A 19,669-nucleotide genomic window follows, 5' to 3' on the forward strand; every position below is an offset into this window, starting at 1 on the left:
AAAAGATATCCTTGAATAGAGGGAATGTGGGAAATCTCAGCAGCCAATCAATGCAAAAACAAGTCACTCTGTGTTGGAGATCTATTTCAACGAGAATGTAGATAGAAGGTATATTTCGGTATATGATTGAGAGACGTGCGGTATATTTGATCGATAAATCCACGGTCACACTGGACCGTTAATGTTACTGCGTCGTCGATAAATTCCTCTTGTAATTGAGTTCTTCCCGCAAAGAACAAGTCCGCCGGCGTCTATTTTGAGTTCAATACGACAATGAGTTCATACGACTTCACCTTCGGCGAGGGAATCGAATTTGTTCTGAAGAACATTTCAATTCCGTCTTCCCAGCGCCAAAGCTTCAATAAAGACGCCGAAATCATTGAGAATTCATTTATTCGCGCCATTTCACGCTACGATCGCACATTCGCGCAGGCGTTCAGAGGCCTCAGCTTGACGGGCAGCAATCTGGATGGATCCAGTTGACAATGGATGGATATGTTGACAAAAATTGAGTTCGACTGCAACTTGAAACCAGTCCCCGTGGCAGGCTACCCAGGCTACATATATCTGCGCGTAACGGGAATAAATGCGCCTGCCCACCTGCTCGATCGGGCATTGACTACATTAACCGCAACAAGCTGCAGGCCTGGTTCCGCCAGAATATAGGCGCGATAATGGAGGAGCTGCAAAACATTCGCTGCGGAGACCACCGCACATATGCACTGAAGTACATGGGCCACGGCTACGGCGTGGCTCACACCATAATGGCCGCGTGTCGCGGCGACCGGAAGCGCAGAATCTACTTTGACTTTGTGCCAGCGTTTGAGTTCCAGGCCCACGAATGGCCACAAGGATTGACCCAGCATAAGCATCAGCAGCGCACCTGGTTCGCCATTCCCCGTGCCATTCGTGGCAAGAATGCTCCAAAAGATCCACTCACCTTCATGGCAAAAGAAGCAGAACCTAAAGGACACCATGCGCCTCATGCATGCGCACACGCAGTGCCCAACACACGAATTCACTGATCAACTACATGATCAAGAGCGTCTTCCTGAACTGCACCGAGTGGCGCTTCACCACATGGAACCAATCGCCCGGACGTCTGCTTATCCGCGTAAGTGTTCTATTCTAGTATTACTGGTGGTGGCTTAGCTATATGTGTATGTATATGTATTGTCCCCATTCAGATGTGCGTGCGCATGATTTGGTGCCTTACTAAAAGGCATTTGCCATTTTACTTGGTGCCCAAACTGCAGCTCTTCGAAACGCTTTGCGACAATCAGTTGTCCGCCTATTTGGGAAAGTTCAGACGCATCACTCGCACCCTCATCAAGTGCCGCGATCGCGATCGCATGACCCCAGAACAAATGGAATTCTTATTCGGTATAAGTTACGAATGAGTTGGCAGAGACGGCGGGACACGGGGCCTGGCCCTGCCAACCTTTTTACCATTATTTCATTTTGGGTTAATCTCGCAGGGCAGGAGCATGCTGGAGACAAGTGCACTTAGTTTTTATCGGACATATCTATGATATATCCTTATGAAAGGACTTCACTTCTTTACTTTTGTAATAAACGTTTCTTTGTACTTTTTGCCGTTGGGGGACGGGTCTTATTGCTGTTTGGGGCTGGGGCTCTTCGGTGGCTGCTGGTCCAGCTTGAAGTCGATTGGCTTGTCGTAGCCCATGATACGCACATAGTGCTCGGGGTCCTCGAACAATGCCGGATCGATGAACAGCGGCCGCTTGTGCACCAGAAACGAGGTGAACATGCCAGGCACTTCGGGTACAGTCACATCGCTGGGTCGGAACTTGGTCTGCAATGGGGATAAATGGAGACTGAGCTTTGAGAGGACCCAAAAACTCACCTTGATCTTTTGCAGCAGCAGGGAAATCGTTGTGGCGGTATACTCCTCGGTAGTGGGATTATAGTGCAGCTCTGTAACATATTTCTTCGTGATGAAATGCAACAGCAGCGGCGTCACGAACGTGAAGAAACCGCCAATGGTGCACAGGAACACAGCCATGCCGGTGCCGCCAATTTTCATGCCTTGCTCGAGCAGAATCGGCTGGGCGGCAATGCCGGCCAGGCTGGTGCTCAACGAGAAGAACTTTACAACTTTCATACGGGGAGCCAGTGTGCCATAGTAGACACGCTGCAGCGGCTCGGTCTCAGTGCCCTTTCCCGCGGCTTGGTCCGACAGCCACCGGCACTGTAGATTCTGTTGCTGTGGCGGCACCACCGCTGCTTTCCATGCGGATCCGCTGAAACGGCAGCTCGGCGCAAGGGGAATGTGGCGCACAGCATTCCCAAGGGCCACAGCAACGTTTTTGCCACGGGGCAGTGCTGCACGAAGTGTGAACATTTTGTGTGTTCCTAATTGGGTGTTTTCTTCGTTTTTAAATAAAACACGTTAAATAACACAGAAACAGCTGTTGTTGCACGCAGAGCAGCAGTGTGACCTCGCAAGTATCGATCAAATATACCATCAGGGCCTCGTAAATATACCATTGCATCTTCAAAATATACCGTGGTCTTAAATCAGATTCCTCGACTTTGATGTTCTATTTGACTTTAGTAGCTTGCAAAGACTTTCACGACTGAAACAATAATTTAATCCGATTGAAGAATCAAGTTTGCGTATTATAAATACTCATTTTTGTTGGATTGTTTACCTTCTGAACTTTTTTTTTAAATTTGTACTTGAATTTTTCATTTAAATCACCGCTTCTGGAAGCAAGAGAGCTTTGGGTTCAGTATGTAAGATGTAGAGACACATGTATGTTAGCGTCTCCGCGCTAAAACTATAATTTTATCCGATTAATCAATCAATTCCCCATATCTTTATCTTAGATCTTTACATATGTTTTCTATGTATATACATAGATATCTATAATCTCAATCCCATGATATGCCTCGCACTAGGGGTACTAAATGTTGCTTATTCCGTGACAAATGTTGGGGAACAGTGCTGCTCACTTTTCGCAGCATGTTGCTGGCCCATAAAACTTATGCTGCCAACGGTAAAATACATCCCTCCCGTAGGGACAATTGAAAAACATGCATTAACAACATATAGAAGTTTGGATACCCTATATTGAATATACCTTATAAATGGATGGCATTAAATATGCCATTGTATACCGATATACCGTAATTATACAATGAACTCAATTGCGTAGTCCAAATATCCTGAAACGTGCATACGTAATGTACCTTTAGTGGTTACCCTGACTTGCCATGCTGCAGCGCTGCCAGACTAAGCAAAACGAACAATAAATTCAAATAACAAAGTTTTGATTAGAAAAAGCTGCGCGTACATAATATGAATGTTTTAAAGTAAGACTGTAAAGTTGTTCAATTGGAACATGAACAGATTTAACTGCAGCTTCGGAAATCCTTTCAAACCGACTGACTGCCGTTGGCAGTGGCTCCCATGGCGCATAATCTTTGTCAACTGTTTATGTAAAACTCATGCCGCAGATTGTAATTGATTAACAATGAGCAGAGGCGTGACATGCAGCCAACCACCCCGCTGCGGTGTTCCAAACACAAATACATATATTTAAATGCACATTTGATTATTGTATACCAAAAACAGTTGGCAAAACGCGAATTCGAGTCATTCGAGTAATTCAAGTACGAATTAATATGCTTGAATTAATTGCAATTGATGGCGTGGCTTGTTCGTGTCACAGGATGCCATTGAATGTGGTCAAAATATACAATTAATACATATGCACATTGTGTGTGTGTGTGTGTGTGTGTGTGGGTGTAGCTGTGGCTCTAGTTACGCATACGACACGGGGTGCCCATGCAATTTGTCGCTGTTGGTCGTGACCACATTTTTAATTTATGTTGCTTTAATTGTTGAAATGAAATTACCAATGGAAGCTCTGGTCAGGGGCTGTTCTACTGTTCTACGCCTGGATGAACCGCCATCCCACTGGGGTGTGGGCTTGCTGCAGATCTTGAAAGCGCTTTAATGCAGCGCCCAAAATTTCATTGGGCTGCACTCGGTCACAGCTCAACTGCATAGCTGACATGTCCCTCTGCCAGCTCCCCCAACGCGCATCTGGACATCCTTTTGTTATGCCCCCGCCTTTTGCTGTCATTTCATTATTGTTATTTCATGCATCACATGCATGCCCCATGCCTCCGTGCTAGTTGTTGCCGCTTGCCAATTGTTTGGCCAGAAAAATCTACCAGGCACACGGAAAAATAATTCATGGCAAAAACAAAATACGAATAGCATGGAATTGGCAGGACAATACTAGACAGGAGAGGGAGGTAGCATAGCTCGACTCATTCAAATTTTGCTGTGCTCTGCTGAGGAGCCTTTTTAGGCGAATTCCTATGCCCAGAGCAGCACCCAAGCCACTAGGCATGCAAGAAGTTCTGTCAATAGAACTTCTTGACCCCAAAACAGTTGAGTAAATGCCACAAAAGTTGCTACCACAGCACCAGTTATCTCTCTAACAGGATCCCAATTGGTAGCTCGCAACCGTTTCTAATTGTTGGGATTTTCATAAATAAATTAAATTTCGTGGATTATTGTTGTAGTGCCGAGTGCTGTAATGATTATATTTGCTTACCAAATTATGCAATGCAATTCTCAATAAAAACTCAACTTATTTGAGCTGCATTTCCCCTCATTTGAGTTGAGAGAATCCCCATTTAAGCTTAGTACTTGGCCAGGACCATGGCACAGGTTCGTGTTGCAGTTGCAACCGAACTGACGCTCGGCTCGCAATGTATCCACTCAAACATGCATAAGTTCCACAGCGACTCTGCTCGAACCTGCGCAACTTATACCAACATGCCCGTGGCTGGCAGCTGGTTCGAAGTGCTTGAGTAGGATTTGCACTGTGATTCTGCTCGAACTTGCGAGAGCTTATACATAGGGGAAAGCCCAATGGCTCGAAGTCCTTGAGGGGGATTTGGAGCTGAGTGCTAATCACTTGAGAGTAACATCTTCATTCTGATTTTCTTATATTTTGATTTATTTGTGGAGAAACTAATTTTATCTCAACCGCTGCTGTATTCACTTTCATTCATTGCAAAGAGAACAGAGAATATAAAACTATACAAAATAAATATCCATCTAGTAGCATTTTCCAAGGCAAATACTGAAACTAGCATATAGGAGAACAAAATTTCAAATCATAGCAGTCCATGACCTGTGAAATTTGTTTGGTCTCAGTTTGAGTTTGTTTCTCAGTTCAGTTTTATACAGTCAGTCGTAAGGGAAACAACTTCTAATAAATAATAAATTTACGAGCTAAAATTGAAAAGTCATATTTTTTTGTGAATTTCCATCAACAATTTGTTTCTTGTCAAAATTTGTGAGTTTTGTTTTGTTCGCGTAAAAGATGTCTCTCTCAGAGATGTCGGACATATCGAGTTGTGCCTCCAGTGTGTTGTCTGTTAGTCCATCGGTGGATGCAGATGCAGACCCCGACCGATCGGCGGCATCGGGTGACAGTATTGCAGTGGCCGAACCCAAGCAATGCAGCTGTTCGGGTGACGACATACCGAGCACTTCTGCCCAGCAGGAACATGCTTCGCCAGTACAGCCCCGACGATCCGCGTTGGGTTATCTGAACTTCGTACAGGACTGCAAGCGTAGATTTGGCAAGATATACAGCAGTCAAAAATTGGTGAACACTGCACTCCAGCAGTGGCGCTCGATGGATCAGGCTCAGCGTAACCAATACCGAAACGTGAGTCATTGTGCGTGCTTATAAAGTTAGTTCTTGTAGCAGCCTCGTTTTGGTTCCCTGACAGCCCCACTATCGCCAAAAAAGTGCCAAGAGATCGCAATTGCTGGAGAGCTCAAGCGGTGAGGATGACGGCACTGCTTCCGTGGTGGGTTTGTCCAGGGGCTTTTTGACTTTGCCTGGGTCTGATATCTTAGTGAAGACAGGGGATTGTGACATGAAGCCCAAGAGCCGCGCCATGGGCAAGCGCAAGCGCAGCCGCAGCTGTGGCAAGCGCAAGCGCAAGAAGTCTTCGTGTGCCAAGCGACGGCGCAATAAGTCCGCTTGCAAGAAGAGCAAACGCAAGAAGTCCAAAAAGTCGAAGAAGAGCTGCGGCACTAGTCGCCGCAAGTCCCGTTCCGTAAAGCGCAAGAAGACCTGCTAAGACGAGGGGGACGAGGAGTAGGGAACACAACAAAACAAAACCAAAGTAAAAGCACACAAGAGATGGGGCGAAACCTCCAAGCAAACGCACGCACACACGCACACACACACACACACACACACTCATACGCTCCATGCAGCTGAGCAGAAAGCTTCACGCAATATGTTACTCGAGAGCTTGGAAAGTCGCGCCCCTTCCCTTTCTGTTCGGGATCCACAGTGTCATACGTTGAAGTGACCAATAAATGTTACCCCACGTCAAGTGCACATTTTTGGTGTATTATTTATTTATTTTATTATGCTAACGAGTCATTGGTCGTCTCCTATGCAGAAAAGTGTAGCTAGGGGGAGGATGTAGTAGCCTTTGACTCTGTAATTGTTGATTTAGTAGTACTCAGGTAATGTCAGTTTGTGGCCCCTGAATACGAGAGGTGCAATAAATCATTTGAATATTCAACTAAATGCTGAAATAATTACACGCTTCCACTATGCGCATGAATGTGCAGACCAAACTGCAGGAATGCATCAGTGGAAATAAAAGGGAACGGGGCTGCTCCCACAGGTGAAACAGCAGCCTCCACCCCACCCGAACACATCAGACATTTCACCCAATTCGTGCAGCATAATTCATGTTCACCCACGCTCTCTCCCGCAGCCATTATTTTGTTGCAGTGTGGAGTAAGTACTCCGCAAATTGGTGGTTCATTTCGAGCACATTTTGGCCCTGTTCCTCGGTCCCTGGCTCCTGGTGTGGGTTATCAAATTGGTTTATAATTTATACGCGTTCCCGTTCCCTTTCCCGTTCCCGTTTGCTTCTTCAAGTGCCAGCTCGTAATTTAACATTTAATAAAGACAAATGTGAAGCAAGTGGGTTAATTTAATGGCCAACGATGCGTTCCCAGAGTTATGAGAGCAGCGTAGAACTTCCTTTGAGCTGCAAGGCTCCAGAGCCCAGATCCCAGCAGCTGGCACTCCGCTCCACTCCATCTCCGGTTGGAGCTGTTTCCAAGGCGACGGATGACAAAGCAAAAGTTTCGCCATCTGTGATGAAATAATTACTGACAAAACCTCAAATATTAAATTACACACTTATTTAGTTTGGACCCGTCCAGGAACCAAGCCTGAAGCTCCTGCTGCTGCTGCTGCTCCGCCAAAGACATCGACAAGGACACTGAAGCGAGTCCGGGTACTCCCCCGCACGTGCAATGACTTTGGCCGGCCATTCCAATACCTCTTAGCCCGACAGCAGCCAGTACGCAGTGCTCCATGCCACTGCACTCCTTGGCGCCACAGCCACTGCCACTCTGGTGTTTACTTTGTGGTTATTTTGAGGCTACAAGTTGCAACTTTTGCATTTACGAGAAGGAAACAGCAAACAGCAATAGGAGCAGCAGCAGCAGGAGGACACAGATCCCAGCTAGGAGCAGATAAATGCTCGCTGCTGTTGTCCTTCCACCATTGATGGTTGGTACGAACGATGCTTACCTTAATCTAATGAAAATTAAATGGCTGACGGTAGGAGGCCCGCCCCCTTCGATCTGTCTGTGTGGAAAGATTGCCTTAAAGCGAGTGCCCTTCATTGGCCCCGTACCTCGATTGCAAGTGTCTTTCCTGTTCAATGGCATCCCGCAGCGCCTGTGNGCTGCAAGTGCAAGTTAAATTTCAATGAAGCCCAAACTGAAATCTCCACCCTACTGGGAGGAGGCTCTCTCGTGTCCGAGCCAGTCAATGTCTGTGCTTCTGCTCCAGCACGCACTGGGCTACCAGCTGTCTGCCAGCGTTTAAATCAAAATTAAACCCTCGAAAATAAGCTGGCACCATGTGGGGGGAGGGGAACGGGAGTGGCCTCTGCCTCTGCCTCTGCAGCTGTAACAGCCAAGTGTCTAAAGTCAGTTTGCCACACACTAACTAAGGATGCTACCAGCAGAGGGTCTCTCTGCAGTTTTGCAACAAACTGTAAAGTAATTTCAGGCAGGAGAAGCCAAGTTCCTTTTGTGTAAATACAAATATATCAATAACAGAGCAGGCACAGACTCTCGTCTAACAAACGAAGGAAAGGCATTCCAGCTTGCAGGAAGAAAGAAAGTTCCCACACAAAAGAAAGTATTTGTAAATTGGTGTATGAAAATATAGCATTTAACACTCATAATGCACAATATTGGCCAGCAGTAGGGAGTAGAGCTGCCCAGAAGCCTATAGAAAACATTTCGGCTCGAGCTCTAAATAATAATGATTTATATAAAGGAGAAACCTTCATAAGCTGCTCTCTCTTACTCTCCCTCTCTCTCCACATCTCGCTCTCTCTCTGCGTAACTTTACATTTGTTGGCTCCATACTCACCACGCTCTCCACGCTCTCCACGTGTGTGTGTGTGCATGTGTGTGTGTGTGTTTCCGTGGCGATTTAATAAAAATAGATGAGTAAACTGGCATTAGACAGGTCTCTCCCCTGTCTCCCCCAACACTCTCCATTGGCTTTGTGCCGCTGCCACACTTGAAGCGTTACAAATTCAACTTTAAGCGTTTTGACGCTAAGTAGTTGATGGGGCTGCTGCTGCTCCTTCTGCTTCTGGCTGCTGCTCCTGGCTGATGGCTCTGCTGATGCCTGGGCAACCACGATTGAGTGCACTCCCCACACTATTTCCTCGGCATATATCAAAAGTTATAGTTTAAGAGTTGCATGTTGTTTGACGCCATATCCCAGGATAGCATAGCCATCCTCTCGCACAGTCATATCCCACCGTCCACCCCCCCCTGCAACGTCACAGCGCACTTCCTTCCGGCACTTTGACTGGGCTGCCTCTTGCCATATCCTAGCCATACGCTGCTGCTTGCTGCTTGCTGCTTGCCACACTCTGACTCTGACTCTGCAGCTGGATCTGGGCATGGCCATGGCCATGGCTCTGTATCCATTCATGGCTGCTGCCCGCATGCACGCATCCTTGAAGCCAAATTGAAGTGTTTGTGCCGAGCACAAGTGCTCCAAAAATGTGCATGAAAACAGCTTACAGCAGCATGAAAATTTCTGACAAGATGTCTGCAGGAGGTGGAGCGGGAGGGGGACCTACAGCTAGAGCCAAAGCTGCGGCAGAAGCTGATGCCAATGCAGGACGCCTCTAAAATGTCAATGTGCCAGCCACCCATGAATACGATGAAGCTTGCTGTGTTACGCACATCATTTGGCTTTAATACTGCCGCCATATTGTTGCGCATATTTTTCGTTGCATATTAAAAATATTACAGCAACTTACAGGAAACTCAATGGGGGAGTGCAGTCCTTAAAGTGCAAGCGTCAGAGCAGCAGGATTTGCCAGAATACAAAACAGAAACTCCACAGAAATCCATATCAGAACTCAGCATTCCAGATCTCAAGACTACTCTTCGGAGCAGAGCGGCATTTAACTGTTTCTCTTGTTTCGCTATTTGAACTCTCTCTCTCTCTCTCTCTCGAGCTTTTGCTCTTGCGGCTGATCCGAGCTTTTGGCTTCTGCTGCTGCTGCTGCAGTTCGAAGCGCTGATCGTCGAAGTAAGTGCAGTTATCTTCGTTCTTTTAACACACTTATTCTGCAATTTGAATCGATGGAAAAGTCTTTCTCCGATATTTGCAGTTGCATCTGGCTCCTACCAGTCTACCGGCTCCTCAGTCTCAAAGCCCGTGCAACTGCTTGCCGTGGATATTCATTCACAAGCGAACTTTATTCATTAGCGACATCGACATCGATGGCACACCACCCACACCGCTCACACCCTAAGAAAATATTCGCACACACACACACACACACACACACAGCACACAGCATACAGAGGCAGAGACAAGTTTTGCGACTCGTAAACGAAATAAGTTTTCCCTTTTCTGCTGCGGGAGTTCTGTTATGAAATTTAAGCAAGTTGTCATAAAAATGTCGCCCCCATCGACACTCTCCCTTGCATGGCTGGTGTCAATCCGCAATCCGCACTGCCAAAACTTGCCCAAAATCCGAATCCACAGTGTGGTTGCAGGCAACTTTTGCTCTTTCCGGTCGTCAGTGTCGGAGGAGGAGGAGGAGGACGAGGAGTCGTTGGAGGTGCAACACCAGATGTTGCAGCATTGCGTGCAAATTGTAGTTGCGGGGGAGTACCACCCCACACCCCTACCCCAAATAGTTGTTGCATTCATGCTTCCTCTTGTACGCCACAACTTTTCGGGGTCTCTCCCGATTGACACCTTTTGGGGGGTGAAATGTGACAGCTTTAACGGAGCCTGCAAGACTTGCAGCTTAATTTGTTGCCTGTCCAGAGTTGAAAGCCTACCCGGGGCGCTTGCCGCTTGCCGCTTGCCACCATCAGCAACATCATCATCATCAGCGCCACCATCCTCCTCTGGGTTGGGCAAGTTGCTTGTTGCCAGGTGCTCGTCGGCGTTCGCCAACTTTGCACAGCAATTTAATAGATGGCATTGTAGTAACAACAATAGGAGAAGGTTGCTCTGAGAGGGGAGAGCATAGACGAGGTGTGCTCTGCTCTAAACGTGCCCAATGCGAGATTCCAGAGAATTCGCATAAAAACTTTCGCCCTTAACTTGTGCAAGTTCTTTTAATTTTAATTAAACGGATGAGCAGCAATTAGCGAAATAAATCTGACAATTTTTGCAAATGAGCCAGCCTGGCGCCGTGGACTGCCGTGCTGTCTGCTGCGTGGCAGTGGGTGCATCCACAGGACACGCAGCCCTGCAGCCAGGAAAAAATATGTTTTTCCCGCCTCGATGTTCGGTGGGTGGGCGTAGGGCGTTGGCATTAGCCTAGTTTCGAGCAGGAAAACTGTTCGAATAACCATCCAACAAGCCCCAATGGGAGAGAGAGGAATAAAAGGTGGCAGTGGCAGTGGCAGTGGCAATGGCAGAGTCCTCGTGGCAGTTGAAACTCGTTTAAATTCAAGTTAACAGCCAGCAGCCCCAAACTGTAGCAACTATTTCCCAGCGCTTTATACTCCCCAGTCCCAGTCGAAGTAGAATTTTATTCTCCCGTTTCGGTTTTGGCTTTTTGTCTGCTTTGCGGTTTCGCCACTGCTGTTGCCTTTGGCCTCTTTTTTTATGGCATTTTATAGTTACATTTTGGCGTTTAATTGAGGGCCGCTTACTTGCATTTTCATTGTCACTTTACGATTTCACTCGCCTAAAACCCACCAACCGCAGGCGCAGGATTATTCCACGCATTCTGCCATTTTTGTGCTGTTTTTGCATTTAATTACGAAAGTTTTTTAATTAAATAACTGCGCTGAACATCTGTGTCAAGTTGGGGGTTTTCTTCGCATGGAGCGGCAGGCCAAACGGAAGAGTTAGGAGTGAAGGCTTTGGTTGGGGAACGCCCTCATGAATAACCCACTTTAATATGTGTGATGTGATCCCCACAGCCCCAGTAATCACAGTTACAGCGACAGACACTTGACCAGCAGGGGCTGCTACAAGAGTTTCGTCTAACAAGTGGAACATTTGCCTCTATGGGAATCAGTGACATCAATCAACATATCAGTGAGGTAAATCCCCTGCACCCCTTGCTACCTGTCACATCTGTGACGTGCGTCATGCTATCCATAAATTCGAATCTAAGCAGACTCTTTGGTCAGCTCTCGCGGGGAAATCGCCTCGAATCGTGCTCGAAATACGTGCCCGTATATGAATATCGCTTGTTGAGAGGGTAAAAAGCTATCGCCCTAGGGGCACACGGTTTATCAGCGACCAATAAGAGCGTCTCCATAGCCAGATCCCACTCCCAGTCGTTCGACAGCCACAGTGCCAGAATGAACGCAACGCGCTACTTGCTCCTCGTGCTACTTGCTGTGGCGCTCACAGCTGTCGCTGCCGACATAACGCTGGTAACGCGATCCGAATGGAATGCCCGACCTGCCAGTGGGGAAATGGACAGCATGGAGACGCCTCTGGCCCGTGCCGTGATTGCACACACTGGTGGCGGTGGCTGCATCGATGATCAGAGCTGTGCGAATCTGGTGCGGAATCTGCAGCAGTATCAAATGACACGGCAGAAGTTCTCGGACATTGGATACCATTACTTGATAGGGGGTAATGGACGCGTCTACGAGGGTCGAAGCACCAGCCTGCGTGGAGCATTTGCTGGCGCTAACAATGAGGGTTCCCTTGGCATTGCGTTCCTGGGAAACTTTGACCAGCAGCCGCCAGCCGATGCTGCTCTGGCGGCTGGACAGTCGCTCCTCGAGCAGGCTGTGGGGCTGGGCCAGTTGGTGGAGAACTATCAGCTGCTGGGCCACCGCCAGGTGAGCGCCACAAAGAGTCCCGGGGATGCGTTGTACGCCCTCGTGCAGCAGTGGCCACAATGGAGCGATAACTGAAAGTAGACTCGAAGTGGGATTGGGTTGGGGCTTAGATTTAGACACGTAAAGACCATTCCTTACACATTTATTGTAAATATAATTATGTATAATTTGTTGCTTGCTTAAATACGAATACTAAAATTTTAATTTTGTTGATCTGTTTTCCATTTTTTATTATTATTTAATCGAATTTCGACTTTCACACCGCTGATCGTGCGACGACAAACTGGCGGGGATGCCATGTCGCCTTTTGCTAAGCTCCCCAGGAGCCACTGGGCCACAAAGAGATTTGAGACAATCACATAGCGTCATTCACTGAACCTGAACTTCCATAAGAAACTAAGCTAACTATACAGGCAGACCCTAGGAGAAGCACAGAACGACGAACGACGAACGAACGAACGAACGAACCGAAGGTTAGAACGAACAGCGCAGGTAATTGTAACTCGTAATTCGTAATCGTAATCGTAATCGTAATCGTAATGATAATCGTTATGGTATGCAGAAGAAGAATGCGCTAAACAAGAGGTAAACAATTAGCCGGCAATTTGCAATTTGCCACTTGCCATGCGCTGGCCAATGCCATTACAGAGTATAGATTACAAAATATAAAACAAGGAACTATACACAAAATTCGTAAACTTAGTACTTAGGTAAATTGCACTAATATAAACTTCCATTCTCGCTGCCGCTTCCATTGGTATTGGCAGCACTCCCGCTCGCATTTCCACGCTCATTATCATTCTCATTCTCATTATCGTTCTCATTCTCATTCTCGTTCTCATTCTCATTCTCGTTTGCAGTTCCATTCTGTTCGCCACTGGACAGTGGCAGCTGGAGCAGCCATTCCCGCTTGGCCAGACCCTCGGGCGTCTCGCCACGTTGCGCGCACAGTGGCTGGAAACAGGTGGTGAGGCCAACGCTGGGCGTGAACTCGGCCCGCTCTCGCAACTCCTCCTCGGTGGCCAGCATGATGCAGTCATCGTCGATCTCCTCACTGTCCGCATACGCCAACTGCTGCTGCTCCGCTCCACGCTGCTGCTGCACAATGCTGTCGCTGTTGCGCCGGAACGAGTCGTCGGACTTGCGCAGGAAATTGTACAGCGCCACACAGCCGAGAACCACTTCGCTGATGTGCTTGTCGCTGACGCGCAGAGGCTGCGCCAGAATGGGAAACATATTGCACAGAATCCGCATGGTCTGGTCCGCGTGTGCATTGACCTGCTCGAGGGCATCCAGCACGGCCCGGTCCCGCTGCCAGTTCCGTGTGGTGACCAAGTATGAGGTGGCTGGCAGCACCGAGTCTCCGGCAAAGTAGTAGCCGTTGCGATGCTTCGACTGCGCCTCCAGGGCGTGCATCTTGTGCTCGATCAGCTCCACGGCAGTGGTCTGGTTATAGATATCGTTGGGGCGACTGTTGGCCGCTCGCTCCACCTTCGCATACTGGAAATTGTTGTCGGCATCCACGATGCCCGTAAAGATGACAGTCGCCCGCTTGCGATCGTCCCCATTGGTGGCACTGCTGGCCACATTGCTCTGCAGCTGAATGCTGCGCATGAAGAGATTACCCACGCACTGGGGTAGGCTGTGCTTGCGCTCCATGTCCGTGGCCGCGTTCCGCCACTGCTCATCAGTCTTTGGTAGTGTCACGTATTGGTCCTTGAGGTGCTCATAGAAGCCCAGACAGATATTGGCAATCATTTCGTTTATCACAAATTTCGAGGCACGGAAGCAGTAGTTTCGACAAGAATGCACTTCACCTGTTTGGGCAGCGGGAAAAGGTAAGACCATTAATGAAGATTTATTGCCTAAGGGGCTGTAGCTGTAGCTGGAGCTGGAGCTGGAGCTTACCCGTTGCCAAATACTTGAGCGTTATGGCCAGACGCTCCTCGGCGCTGAACGATTTCTTTTTACGCTGTGGCGCATACTGACTGATGATCGGCTCCAGCTTTTGCACCAGGTATCGGAACTGGCTCTCGGTTATGGCGAGGAAGTAATTCAAGTGGTAGCACTCATCCTTGCGCGACTGCAGCTCGTTCAGCAGATTCTCCTTGCTGAGGAACTCGGCCTGGTTCTTGCGCAGCCACTCCTTGGTCCACTCCAGGCGTCGCCGCGTGTTCAATATGCCGGCCAGGTCGAGGGCGCTGATTTTCGATGTCTGGGGTCGCGACAGCACCGAGGTGCGTGCCGCCCCACCCACTCCGGTGGTGCCGGGGGCCAGTGCATTGCCGTTCGCATGTGCATCGGTGCGCTCTGGTCCAGGGGCGTTTCCTTCGTTGCCATTGCCATTGTCCTGCGTGACCCCAATTGCAGCGGCCACGCCCACGCCCACCTGATGACTGCCAACGCCGCTGCCGCCATTGGCGTTGCCATTGGAGATGCCAATGCTGACACCGCCTCCACCGCCGCCGCCACTTCGATTGACATTCGTGCCTCCGTCGCGTTCGCGCAGCACGCCAATAACCTTTAATTTGATTTTGTCCATCGAACAGCAGTCGCGGATGCCTGGAATCAGAAAATGAATCGTTTTAAGCTGCATTCGAAAGTTCCTGTTGGGGCTGGGCTGCCCATCCGTAGATTTTGAGCCATCTGACGACCGCCTGCTCGCCCAGGTCGACCCAGAAGCTGTCACTGTCGCCATTGCCTGCCCCACCTCACCTCACCACACCACACTCACCCACTCGCACCCCGAATGCAGAGTGTGGTCGTGGTCGTTGTCGTTGTCGTTGTCGCTGTCGTGTGTGTTTGTGTGGCGTTTTGTGCAACAAATCGATTTTTACTCACCCTCACTCTCCGCTGCGCCGAACTGCCTTTCGCTGCTGCTGCTGCTGCTGCTCCCGTTCCTTCGTCGTCCGTCGTCGTCGTCGTCGTCGTCGTTGCTGCTGTTGTGTGTATAACCAGTTTCGTTCTTCGGGGGGGGGGACACACACTACGGCTGTTGTATAATTAGAACTGTTTTGCGGCAATATATCTGCCCCAACTGCAATCTTAGCTCTGTTTGTCGAATTTGCACGTAGATTTTACTTCTGCATCGGTCATCTGCCTCGAATTTCTTGCTTCCACACTGCCTCTGCTGACAGTGCCTATGCCTCTGTGTCTGTCTCTGTCGCTGTGTTTGCTTCTTGGTGCGATTGATACTCGTACCAATACGAAATGCGTTGGCAATTTCAGCTATTTCATATCGGGGTCTGTGCGTTTCAACGAATTTTCATTCGATTTTCCACTACCCTGCTCACCTCCTAGCACCTACTTGCCCGAAAACCACATTTTTTACCAATTTTTTCACGGTGATGTTGCTTTTTCCCCAATACGTAGCAGCCCCACCAGCTGGAACGACCAGTGCGACCGCGAATTTAGCGGTACAAAATACCGCCTCATAAAGAAACCGAAATATACCTATCTTATTTTCAAAATATACCGGAACCCTACGTCTTAAATCATTTTCCTTGATTTTGATCTTCTCTTTAATATTGCCCTCTGCACCCGTAACTATAAATCAATGCTCTATTATTATTGCCACTCATAAAATATCAAAAATTTTAGAAGAGGAGAAAACGAACTGAAACCCATCTAGGATATGTACCTAAATTGTTTTTGTTTCTGCACGTTTGAATTGAATCCATACCTCCGTTTCATGGCGGCGAGCTGTTGTCAAACATCAGTAATACTCGATATGCTTGTTTACTATCGATAGTTTCATTGTGCATTTTTCAACACTAATTACCACAGCAACACAATGTTTGCTAATTTAACAATTTTATTGAAAACAGTTAAGATAGTATAATTTACGTATTTAAAACGTACGTTAACCGATAAACAGTCATGGCGGAAGCCGTAGCATGCCAATTGCAGTACGAGAACAAGGAGGTAGGTACCAAACAGACTGCATGTAAGATTCCCAGCGCTCCATGCTGTCTACACCACATTTTCTGTGATCTTTTTTGCAAATTTCGTAAATGTTTTATGTTTTTAGAACTCTATTCTCTTGCTGCATGCCGGCGTGCGACTAATAGGTCTGCTACGTAGTGGGGAAGTTGGATGGCACGCAAATGAGTGACCACGCGGAATGACACAAGCGTCCGATGAACTGTGCGGTAGCCTATTAGGCCTCGGTATCAGACGATCGATTCGTGTTCCTGGTCCATCCTGGATAGATCTCACAGATGACAAGGATGCCATAAATACTCTGACTTTGACAAGTCAAGCAGCAGAAACTGATCCTCAGGCCCATTGCCAGCGGATAAGGATGCGTCAACTGTAGGAGCTCGATGAGCTGGCCTTGACCTATGTGCCTGTGCCTGCCATAGATCTGGCCCAGATGGTAACTCAGAGCACGAACAAGGAATCATATTTACAATAATTGCCGCACTATAGTTTCGATATTGTAAGGTAAGGTGTATGTTGATTTTACCAGAAATTTTCTTTTTACATGCTCCTGTTTGGTGTTTTTCAGAAAATCTAAACCCTTTTCGGCATCATGGAGCTGGAGGATGAGGATCGTACGCGTCTCTAGCAGGTCTCCAGACAGATCGCCGATGGGGCCCGATTCGCCAACTATGTGGTCAATCTGGAGAGTGAATGCTCTTCAATGCAACCTTCTTCCATCCGAAGATCGAGAGCATGATCCACTCCTCTTTTGGATGCAATCAGGACTACGAGTTCTCCATCGAAGTGGCCGATTTCCAATCTGAGACAGAGACCACATCGCTTTAGGTTAAGCCTTGGTTAAGCAGGCTAGGATTATCTAATAAAACTACAAATTTTGTAAACATGGAATTACCAAAGTTTTGTAAAACAATAAAAAGCCTATTGCAGAACAGCGTGAAACATCCATATCCCGCAGTCCTTGAGGTCCTTGATGGACACAGGACACAGCCAAACTATGGCGTTATAGGGATTACATTTAAAAACATCCTTAAAATGTCGTTATCCTTAAAGTCCTTATATCCGAAAGGATTAAAAACGATCAGAACATTCCAGGGCCTGATCACGAGGAGGTGTGGCATGTCCTGATCGGCTCCCAAATTAAGGAGAAAACAATAAAACAAAAATGTCCTGTTGTTGTTGTCAATTTATGTTGTTGTTGTTGTTGTACTACAAAAGAGGTTTTTGTAATTGTTGTACAACAAGACAATGTTTGTTGTACAACAAACAACTTTTAAAATTGCGTCGCTCAAATGGCAATTTTCGGGCCGAGTACTAGGCGAACATAAATCAGCAGAAGGTAGCTGGTTCTTTTGTTTTTTCATTGTGTCAAGAGCTGGATGCTATGAAACTAGGCGGGTTTTTCAAATCTTAAATCACTAAAGGTATGCACCAAATCGTAGTTCCATATGCCATTTTTGTTTTATTGTATCCTCCTTAATTTGGGGGCCGATCAGGACATGCCCCACACCTCCTCGTGATCAGGCGAATGTCCTTTATCGTTTTCAGTCCATTCGGATGTAAGGACTTTAAGGATAATGGCATTTTAAGGATGTTTTTAAATGTAATCCCTATAACGCCATAGTTTGGCTGTGTCCTGTCGGATCAGGACATGAGACACCTCTTTCTGAGCGGAAGTGCCTCCTGTATCGTTTGAACTCATCAAGGACCCCAAGGACTGCAGGATATGGCTGTGTTACGCTATTCTATAATAGGGATCCGTTCAGCTTGAAAGTATGCAACACTTTGGCGAATCAAACCAGCCCCCAAAAGATACTTCAAATATTGGAAAACAATATCGTAGCATCCTGAAGCATGCCACACTTTTTATTGTTACACAAAACTTGCGTCATTCCATGTTTACAAAATTTGTTGATATTTGTGTTATGCTAATCTAAATCTGATTAACCTAAACTTAACCTACTCCGACATGGTATCAAATCAGATTGGAAATCGGCCACTTCGATGTAGAACTTGTAGTCCTGATTGCATCCCAAAGAGGAGTGGATCATGCTTGCCTTTCTCGATCTTCGGATGGAAGAAGGTTGCATTGAAGAGCATTCACTCTCCAGATTGACCACATAGTTGGCAAATCGGGCCCCATCGGCGATCTGTCTGGAGACCTGCTACAGACGCGTATGATCCTCATCCTCCAGCTCCATGATGCCGAAAAGGGTTTAGATTTTCTGAAAAACACCAAACAGGAACATGTAAAAAGAAAATTTCTGCCATAATCAATATTCATCTTACGTTCGCAGCGCATCGCTTGAGAATATCGTCACTAAAGTACGGCAATTGGTGCAAAAATGATTGCTTGCTCACGCCCTGAGTTACCATTTGGGCCAGATCTATGGAAGGCACAGAAGACAAAAGCCCCAATTCGAACATTAAACATGCACAAAGGCCTACGACAGACGAGTGGACAAGCTCAACATCTGCTTTTCTTCTCAGACTTTTCGAACTGCACATTTCTCGTCATTGTTGGTAGTGGCTGTCAGTGTGTATATGGCATTCTTGCCCTGTGTGATATCTAGCCAGGGTGGTTGGCAAGTGGTGGGCATAACAAAGTCCTTTGATTTTACTTCAATGCTCTCTTGTATATATTTTATTTTAAATTAAATTTAAATCATCATATCAAATCAGCTCAATAGTTCCTCAGTTCCTGACACGTCGCATACCAGCAAGTTCAGCTATATCTGCACAGTTCATGCGACGATTAGATCCTATAAAGAGAAATATTTTCGATTAAGATAAGTAATTTCAGAAGCTATCCCAGTTCGACTTACCGATACAGTTTAATCTGGTCAGTTCGCATCGGGTAACATTGCGCCAAACCCAGGTACTACGAGTCTTCTGCCTGCACTCCCTATTCAACAGGGGCAGGCCACGATCCGACGAATTATTCAATCTCCTCGAGCAACTATCGCAAGCGCGTTGCAGTGCCTCGCAGTCCTCCCTCTGGCCAGATATCAAAGTCAGGCAGAGGACTAAACAAAAGAAAGAGTAGTTGTGTAAAGTATAAAATAATGCCAAAACTGATTGCACTTACCAACAAATAAAGACAAAACTACGTGGATATTCATTCTCTCCGTTTACTTTTTGCTGCTGAGAACTAATCGTTCTGATAACTAATGAAGACACAGCCGTGGCAGACCCTTTATATACACTTGCATATTCCCCTTGAAACAATGCATACAAAATATGAAGTACAAGTGCAACGGGCACAAAAACTCCAAAACCTTTCAAAAGAAATGTTTGACAATGCGAATTAATTATTGT

General features: G+C 47.1%; 7 protein-coding genes and 1 long non-coding RNA gene across 10 annotated transcripts; 4 read left to right on the forward strand and 4 right to left on the reverse strand.

Moving 5' to 3' along the window:
* Positions 1–196: 196 nt before the first annotated feature.
* LOC117579863 lies at positions 197–1,593 on the forward strand. Its single transcript, XM_034265975.1, has 2 exons — positions 197–1,114; positions 1,188–1,593. Exons 1-2 carry the CDS (start codon positions 989–991, stop codon positions 1,398–1,400), a joined length of 339 nt encoding a protein of 112 aa, XP_034121866.1. The 5' UTR covers positions 197–988; the 3' UTR covers positions 1,401–1,593.
* LOC117579858 (transmembrane protein 70 homolog, mitochondrial) lies at positions 1,539–2,432 on the reverse strand. The gene is made up of 2 exons (XM_034265970.1): positions 1,868–2,432; positions 1,539–1,816 (listed from the first exon to the last, which is right to left on the reverse strand). The coding sequence occupies exons 1-2, from the start codon at positions 2,363–2,365 to the stop codon at positions 1,613–1,615; spliced, it is 702 nt and encodes a 233-aa protein (XP_034121861.1). The 5' UTR covers positions 2,366–2,432; the 3' UTR covers positions 1,539–1,612.
* Positions 2,433–5,246: 2,814 nt separating this feature from the next.
* LOC117579857 (histone-like protein 18C) lies at positions 5,247–6,410 on the forward strand. Its single transcript, XM_034265969.1, has 2 exons — positions 5,247–5,723; positions 5,788–6,410. The coding sequence occupies exons 1-2, from the start codon at positions 5,373–5,375 to the stop codon at positions 6,142–6,144; spliced, it is 708 nt and encodes a 235-aa protein (XP_034121860.1). The 5' UTR covers positions 5,247–5,372; the 3' UTR covers positions 6,145–6,410.
* A 465-nt stretch (positions 6,411–6,875) lies between these two features.
* On the reverse strand, positions 6,876–7,613 carry LOC117579862. The gene is made up of 2 exons (XM_034265974.1): positions 7,233–7,613; positions 6,876–7,184 (listed from the first exon to the last, which is right to left on the reverse strand). The coding sequence occupies exons 1-2, from the start codon at positions 7,409–7,411 to the stop codon at positions 7,016–7,018; spliced, it is 348 nt and encodes a 115-aa protein (XP_034121865.1). The 5' UTR covers positions 7,412–7,613; the 3' UTR covers positions 6,876–7,015.
* Positions 7,614–11,878: 4,265 nt separating this feature from the next.
* On the forward strand, positions 11,879–12,620 carry LOC117579860 (peptidoglycan-recognition protein SD). Its single transcript, XM_034265973.1, has one exon. The coding sequence runs from the start codon at positions 11,918–11,920 to the stop codon at positions 12,482–12,484; it is 567 nt and encodes a 188-aa protein (XP_034121864.1). The 5' UTR covers positions 11,879–11,917; the 3' UTR covers positions 12,485–12,620.
* Positions 12,621–12,634: 14 nt separating this feature from the next.
* Positions 12,635–15,822, reverse strand: LOC117579856. Of its 2 annotated transcripts, XM_034265968.1 has the most exons (4): positions 15,251–15,822; positions 14,318–14,971; positions 13,227–14,226; positions 12,635–13,196 (listed from the first exon to the last, which is right to left on the reverse strand). In XM_034265968.1, the coding sequence occupies exons 2-4, from the start codon at positions 14,949–14,951 to the stop codon at positions 13,130–13,132; spliced, it is 1,701 nt and encodes a 566-aa protein (XP_034121859.1). In that variant the 5' UTR covers positions 14,952–14,971; positions 15,251–15,822; the 3' UTR covers positions 12,635–13,129. The 2 variants fall into 2 exon arrangements, with proteins under 2 accessions (XP_034121859.1, XP_034121858.1); XM_034265967.1 differs by having other exon boundaries at positions 12,635–14,226.
* A 356-nt stretch (positions 15,823–16,178) lies between these two features.
* On the forward strand, positions 16,179–17,237 carry LOC117579865. 2 transcript variants are annotated; one of them, XR_004573523.1, is made up of 3 exons: positions 16,179–16,333; positions 16,440–16,850; positions 16,920–17,237. It is a non-coding gene; the product is annotated as an uncharacterized LOC117579865 (long non-coding RNA). The 2 variants fall into 2 exon arrangements; XR_004573522.1 differs by having other exon boundaries at positions 16,180–16,333; positions 16,440–16,855.
* Positions 17,238–18,966: 1,729 nt separating this feature from the next.
* LOC117580480 lies at positions 18,967–19,622 on the reverse strand. The gene is made up of 3 exons (XM_034267064.1): positions 19,440–19,622; positions 19,177–19,377; positions 18,967–19,113 (listed from the first exon to the last, which is right to left on the reverse strand). Exons 1-3 carry the CDS (start codon positions 19,471–19,473, stop codon positions 19,046–19,048), a joined length of 303 nt encoding a protein of 100 aa, XP_034122955.1. The 5' UTR covers positions 19,474–19,622; the 3' UTR covers positions 18,967–19,045.
* Positions 19,623–19,669: the final 47 nt, after the last annotated feature.

This window comes from Drosophila guanche, unplaced genomic scaffold, assembly GCF_900245975.1.
Source record: "Drosophila guanche unplaced genomic scaffold, DGUA_6, whole genome shotgun sequence".
NCBI lineage: Eukaryota > Metazoa > Arthropoda > Insecta > Diptera > Drosophilidae > Drosophila > Drosophila guanche.

What these genes read in the sequence shown, in the direction of transcription:
- LOC117579862 (XM_034265974.1), bottom strand. Translation starts at nt 7,411, where the DNA reads ATGGAGCACTGCGTACTGGCTGCTGTCGGGCTAAGAGGTATTGGAATG. An exon ending in GACGGGTCCAAACTAAATAA is followed by an intron (nt 7,185 to 7,232) that starts GTGTGTAATTTA and finishes ATTTCATCACAG; the next exon opens with ATGGCGAAACTTTTGCTTTG.
- LOC117579857 (XM_034265969.1), top strand. Translation starts at nt 5,373, where the DNA reads ATGTCTCTCTCAGAGATGTCGGACATATCGAGTTGTGCCTCCAGTGTG. An exon ending in AGCGTAACCAATACCGAAAC is followed by an intron (nt 5,724 to 5,787) that starts GTGAGTCATTGT and finishes GTTCCCTGACAG; the next exon opens with CCCCACTATCGCCAAAAAAG.
- LOC117579856 (XM_034265967.1), bottom strand. Translation starts at nt 14,951, where the DNA reads ATGGACAAAATCAAATTAAAGGTTATTGGCGTGCTGCGCGAACGCGAC. An exon ending in GCTCAAGTATTTGGCAACGG is followed by an intron (nt 14,227 to 14,317) that starts GTAAGCTCCAGC and finishes CTGCCCAAACAG; the next exon opens with GTGAAGTGCATTCTTGTCGA.
- LOC117579858 (XM_034265970.1), bottom strand. Translation starts at nt 2,365, where the DNA reads ATGTTCACACTTCGTGCAGCACTGCCCCGTGGCAAAAACGTTGCTGTG. An exon ending in TGCTGCTGCAAAAGATCAAG is followed by an intron (nt 1,817 to 1,867) that starts GTGAGTTTTTGG and finishes TCCCCATTGCAG; the next exon opens with ACCAAGTTCCGACCCAGCGA.
- LOC117580480 (XM_034267064.1), bottom strand. Translation starts at nt 19,473, where the DNA reads ATGAATATCCACGTAGTTTTGTCTTTATTTGTTG. An exon ending in AGTTTTGTCTTTATTTGTTG is followed by an intron (nt 19,378 to 19,439) that starts GTAAGTGCAATC and finishes TCTTTTGTTTAG; the next exon opens with TCCTCTGCCTGACTTTGATA. An exon ending in GACCAGATTAAACTGTATCG is followed by an intron (nt 19,114 to 19,176) that starts GTAAGTCGAACT and finishes TTCTCTTTATAG; the next exon opens with GATCTAATCGTCGCATGAAC.
- LOC117579863 (XM_034265975.1), top strand. Translation starts at nt 989, where the DNA reads ATGCGCACACGCAGTGCCCAACACACGAATTCACTGATCAACTACATG. An exon ending in CCGGACGTCTGCTTATCCGC is followed by an intron (nt 1,115 to 1,187) that starts GTAAGTGTTCTA and finishes GTCCCCATTCAG; the next exon opens with ATGTGCGTGCGCATGATTTG.
- LOC117579860 (XM_034265973.1), top strand. Translation starts at nt 11,918, where the DNA reads ATGAACGCAACGCGCTACTTGCTCCTCGTGCTACTTGCTGTGGCGCTC.